A 5,573-nucleotide genomic window follows, 5' to 3' on the forward strand; every position below is an offset into this window, starting at 1 on the left:
AAACAAATTGTAGATGGAACAAGTAACATGTAATATTCAAGATATTGAAAGTTGGAAAACACTTGCTTCGTAGAAGAGCTCATCAAGCTAGATGTTTAATATTGGATTTCAACCCTAAGTATTCTTTTTTGCCAAACTAGCATGGAAAATCATTATATTGGCACCAAATTTGGTCCATTGGTTCCTTTTGACATGGCGAGATGTGACTTGGAGAAAGTTTAGCTAATTCCATCTGAAAACATATTTTTCTCATTTTCTAGGTGGTTGGAGAGAGTTTTCTATGTAAAGCAACATGCTCAAGATTCATTCATATTACACAAATATATGGTTTAGATGTGGTGCACCATATTTAATTGGTCATTGAGGATTTCCAAGTATTTTCACATTGTGTAGCTAATTTCCACCATTTAGTTGCGTTTCTTGGAATTTCATGGCTAAAATAAGGAATAATAGGATAGGAAGGTCAAATTTTTTTGGCATCGTACATGGAGCCATTTATTAGGCATAGAATGTCACAATAAAAAACTGATGTCGTTTTGAGAAAGTTGGAAACATTGCTTCACAAAATGGCTCATCATACTAGATGTTTAATGTGGTTCAACTCAAAGTATCATCTTTTGGCCAAAACAAAATGAAAGATCATTGCATTGGGCCCATATTTGGTCCATTGGTTCATTTTGATAAGGTGAGTTGTGTCTTGAAGATAGATTGGCTATTTTCATGTCGAAAACATATTTCTCCATTTTCTAGATGGTTGTAGAGGGGTTTCTCTGTGAAGCAACATGCCCAAGCTTAATTCGTATTGCGTTAATATCTTGTGTACATGTGGTGAACCACTTTTAATGGGTATTTGAGTACTTTCATCGATTTTCACAATGTTTGACTATTTTCCACCATTTAGTTGCATTTCTTGGCATTTTTATGGCCAGAAAAATGAATAATATGATAGGAAGGTCAGAAAATTATGCTATCTGGCATGGAGTCATGTCTCAGGCATAGAATGTAACCATAAAAAACTCAAGTTGTTTGGAGAAAGTTGGAAAACAATTGCTTGACAAAAAGGATTCATGAGTTTAAAGGTTTTAAGGAGTTCAACACTAGGTACCCCTCTTTTGGCCAAACCAACATGAAAACCATCGTATAGTCCTTAAATTTGGTCCATGGGTTCCTTTTGGCATGGTGAGTTTTTACTTTGAGAAAGTTTGGCTATTTTCATGGGAAAAACATATTTCCCCATTTTTCAAATGGTTGGGAGCGGTTTCTCTGTGAAGCGCCATGCCCATGCTCTAGTAATATTGTATCCATCTCTTTCTTACATGTGGTGCACCACAATTAATTGCTCTTTTAGGATTTTCAATAATTTTAACAATGTTTTTCTATTTTCCACCATTTATGTGCATTTCTTGGCATTTAATGGCCAGAAAACAAAATATAGGGATAGGAAGGTCAAAAGATGAGGGGATCTGGAATGGAGCCATATATCGGTTATATAATGCCACCATAAAAAATTCAGGTCATTTGGAGTAGTTTAAAAACACTTATTTTACAAAAAGGGCTCATCATGTTTGATATTTAGTGGAGTTCAACCCTAAGCACCCCTTTTCGACCAAACCAACACGAAAAATCATCGTATTAGCCCCAATTTTTGCCCATGGGTTCCTTTGGCATGGTGAGTTGTTTGTTAGCTTGGAGATATTTGGCTATTTCGTATCAGAGATTTCGAAATTGCTATATCGAGAGTGGGGTGAAAAAAAAACTTATATCCCATTTGGGGACCTGGACCAGGATTTATAGGCCCAAGACTCAGAAAAGCCCATCTAGGGGAGACCGTATAAATTCCCCTCCAACCCTAATCCCCTCTCCATTTCCTTACAGCCGCCGCCGCCTCCGTCCACTGCCTGATTCCCCCTTCTGCTAGTCTTCTCAGAGCTGGTCGCCGCGCGGGTCCTCGTGGTCGCCGACGGGCAGGCAACGTCCGGTTCCTGGCGCCGCAGCGGCGCATGACCATCCGGCGGCACGGCCGTGCTGGGTCGGTGCTCGCTCCCCGCGTTCCTCCCTTCAGCCGCGCCGCTTCATCTGCTCCGCCCCCAGGCCCCCCTTGCCTCCGCGTCTACCTCAGCGAGCGACGCGCAAGGTCAGCTGTTTGCCCTACCAGGGCGTCCCTGCCGGCGGCTGTGCCATGGAGGGCGTCTCCAATCCATGTCCGCACCGTCGCCCGCGCCGTGGAGGCCGTTCCCATCAAGGCCCCGACCCTGCCCATGCCCGGATCTGCCGACCCAGCCGCCGGATTCGGCTGTCTCCGGCCCGGCCGCCCCCGGTACGCATCTCTCCCTCTGGTCTTCCTAAATCTCTCTCTCTCTCTCTTAGTCTCAGTCTATCTCTCTCCAAGGCGCCGCCGGACGCGAGGGTGGCTCCTGAGCATCGACCGGAGCACAGGACGGACGCGAGGGTGGCTTCTGCGGATCCTATAAGGATAACTTTGTTGGTTTGGTTCCTCGGTGCGCTCATTTTTTTATTCAAGAATTGTTTGCAATCTGCTTTGTTTTATCAACTGTGTAATCCAGGTGCTCTTCAAGGCCGCTGCCTGGTCCATATACGTTAGCGAGACGATGGCGTGGTGCCTGCACTTGGCGATAGCGATTTCCTCCTGGACAGGTCAAGCACTCTTCCTAGTCCTTTGCCATGCCAATCTTGGTCGAGCCTGCATTTTTTTGGGATCTATTTCAGTGAATTATCCATTTGTGATCAAGATCTGAAGCATGACTGAGGAGTATACTAGCTTGTTTTATTTGCTTGTTTCCTAGCTGGATGTATGTTGTAAATTATGGCTCCTAACTTGATATATGCTGTATATTCATCCTGTCATTTCCTGTTATACATGCTGTATATATACATGACGTATGCTGTTCAAGCTGGATTGATAGATTGTGTATATTAGCTGTTTCCTCGCTTGATATATGCTGTATGTATATAAATGATGTCATTTCCTGTCATATGTGGTGTATGTTGTTCAAGGTATATTGATTTCCTAGCTTGATATATGCTGGAAATACATGCTGTCGTTTCCTTTTATATATGCTATATACACATGCTGTTAGATTAATATATGCTGTATAAATAAATTGTGGTGTTTTAATTTCCTGTTCAACCAGCCGTGGTATTGCATTTGCTATGAACTTTGAATCCCCATTCGGATAGCTACAGGTTTCTTTTGAATTGCCAGTTTATTCTTCTAGCCTAGTGTGTCATTCTAGATTTTTAATGTCATATAATGTGTGCTTTCTAGTAAATTGGCAGTTAAATTTGTTAGTTCCAAAAAAGCAGTTTCTACTATAGCTCATACAAGTTAACGCTTATATGTGAAACACATATTCTTGCTGTTAAATTCGTTTATGCTTAGACAGCACTGTTGTCAGTTCTGTGACAAGGTCTAATATCGAATTTCTTAGATCTAGAAGTGTGTGTTTTCCATAGCAGCAACTAATGACTGTCTTAGAAATAACTTATGTCAATGTTGTTGCAGTTGATCAAAAACTTCAGAAGTAATATTTTTTCATTCAAGATGACATAACCTCATTTCTTAATGATTAACCAGTATCATTGTGTTTCCTTTCAGGATACTGAGGTTGCTGGTTGCATATAGTAGTAGTATTTTGTTCGATGAATCCATATGTTTGGAAATGTTGACATCGATGATGTAAGATGGAGAAGATGATAAAGCTTTGCTTTTTTTTAAGTATGTCTTTAAGTTGACAGTGTATGCAAAACGTGTTTTATTTTAGGCCCAGTTTAGGCGCATCGGATCCAGAGATAATTGTAGCAAATTATGTAATTTATCGCCAGCTGGCTGTGAATATGGGCTGAAAACAGTATTGTACATGGTGAGTTCTATTGGACTATTTTTGTCTCGAATGAAATTTTTATTGGAAAAAAAATAAGTTCTGAAAACTGAAACGTGATGGGCTTGGACCGTGGCCTAAAATCAATGTATTTAGAAAGGAATTAACGGGCTTAAAGAAATGGATATTCAAAAGATTTTAATGGGCCCAAAGAAATGTAGCCACGTGGACAAAAAAAATAGTCATATTTGGTTCGAATGTTTGGGCTTGGCTCGTTTAAAGACTATCATGTTTAGCCTCGGCTCGGAAAACGTTTCAGCACGGTTTCTACTGTTGGCCAACAGCATTAGCCGGTGCTGAATAGTTAGTCAAGACATGTGAAGCTTGTCAGTTTCACGTCAAGAAAAGCAACCAGCCGGCTCAAGCCCTGCAAGTCATCCCGTCCTCGTGGCCGTTTGCGGTCTGGGGGCGGCACATCGTCGGCAAGATGCTGAAAGCTGTCGGCGGCTACGAGTACCTTTTTTTGGCCATCGACAAGTTCTCAAAGTGGGTCGAGGTGGAGCCGGTGCGAGCTGTCACAGCACAGGCAGCCATCAAGTTTTTCGAGGGCATTGTGTGTCGGTTTGGTGTGCCTAACGGCATCATCACCGACAATGGCATGCAATTTACCAGTGCAATGTTCCAAGCTTAGTACAAGGACATGGGCACTAAGATCCACCTCGCCTCTGTCGCTCACCCAAGGAGCAACGAGCAGGTGGAGCGCGCCAATGCAGAAGTGTTGCGGGAGCTCAAGACGAGAACCTTTTACAAGCTTAAGGTCCACGGGAAGAACTGGTTCGATGAACTCCCGTGCTGTGGTCAATCAGGACCACGCCAAGTCAGGTGACGGGCCAAATTCCGTTTGCCCTCGTCTACGGAGCAGAAGCTGTGCTGCCCCTCGAGCACAAGCATGGGTCACCTCGGGTGCGCGCGTACAACAACGAGAGCCAACACGCGCAGAGGATTGACCACCTCAGCTTCATCGAGAAGATTCGATGCCGGGCTGCTGTGCGAGCCGCGGGCTACAAGCAGGGGCTCCGTCGTTACCACGACAGGAGAGTCTGTCCCCGAGGGCTCGAGATTGGAGACCTCGTCCTGCGCCGGATACAAGGAACTAAGGCCTGGAACAAGTTGACTCCAAACTGGGAAGGCTCTTTCCGGGTAGTGCAAGTGACCAGATCGGGGGTTGTCCAGCTGAAACTGAAGAAGGCTTGCCGGTGCCAAATAGCTGGAATATTGAGCACCTACGCAAGTTCTACCCGTGAAACGGTGGTGCCTTATCCACGGGTGACGCTGCTGCAGCGTGCCTCTTTTAGCTAGTGTAGCCGGGCAAGGCCCGATTGTAATCCGCTAGCAAAATGTGAATAAAGATAAGTGTTTTTTCAATCAATGGTCTCTTTTCCTGTTAATTTTGGCTTCTGTCTCCTGCTGCAGGTGCACAGAGTTGTTTCCTCATACTTGGCTGTGAGCAGGGGGCTGTCGGAACCCTAAAAACCATAATGTTGAGTGTAGTTAATCAATTAAACTCTATTCCTTGCATATGGAGTTGTATAGATATTATGTGTAGTATTTTCGGACTTCATTTAACATGGTAAATTATATATCGGATTTACTTTCGGAATCCTTAAGATGACATGCATCATCCCTATGCCACGCATCATTCTTTGATTGCGCATATCAATTAACTTGTGTATC

At 43.6% G+C, this 5,573-nt stretch overlaps 1 protein-coding gene across 5 annotated transcripts; it reads left to right on the forward strand.

Moving 5' to 3' along the window:
* The first annotated feature begins 1,869 nt into the window (after positions 1-1,869).
* On the forward strand, positions 1,870-3,912 carry LOC104583631. Of its 5 annotated transcripts, none has more exons than XR_002965201.1 (4): positions 1,870-2,317; positions 2,390-2,498; positions 2,565-2,655; positions 3,617-3,912. XR_002965201.1 is itself a non-coding variant. In XM_024461870.1 (4 exons), the coding sequence occupies exons 1-4, from the start codon at positions 2,180-2,182 to the stop codon at positions 3,622-3,624; spliced, it is 333 nt and encodes a 110-aa protein (XP_024317638.1). In that variant the 5' UTR covers positions 1,870-2,179; the 3' UTR covers positions 3,625-3,912. The 5 variants fall into 5 exon arrangements, 1 of the variants encoding a protein (XP_024317638.1); XM_024461870.1 differs by having other exon boundaries at positions 2,390-2,485; XR_002965198.1 differs by having other exon boundaries at positions 2,565-3,912.
* The last annotated feature ends 1,661 nt before the right edge of the window (positions 3,913-5,573 follow it).

The sequence above is a fragment of the Brachypodium distachyon genome, chromosome 3 (genome assembly GCF_000005505.3).
Source record: "Brachypodium distachyon strain Bd21 chromosome 3, Brachypodium_distachyon_v3.0, whole genome shotgun sequence".
NCBI lineage: Eukaryota > Viridiplantae > Streptophyta > Magnoliopsida > Poales > Poaceae > Brachypodium > Brachypodium distachyon.

Bases quoted from the DNA above. Each gene is read 5' to 3' on its own strand.
- LOC104583631 (XM_024461870.1), top strand. From the start codon at position 2,180: ATGGAGGGCGTCTCCAATCCATGTCCGCACCGTCGCCCGCGCCGTGGA. The intron at 2,318-2,389 runs GTACGCATCTCT...TCTCTCTCCAAG, and splicing joins CTCCGGCCCGGCCGCCCCCG to GCGCCGCCGGACGCGAGGGT. The intron at 2,486-2,564 runs GTTTGGTTCCTC...TGTGTAATCCAG, and splicing joins CTATAAGGATAACTTTGTTG to GTGCTCTTCAAGGCCGCTGC.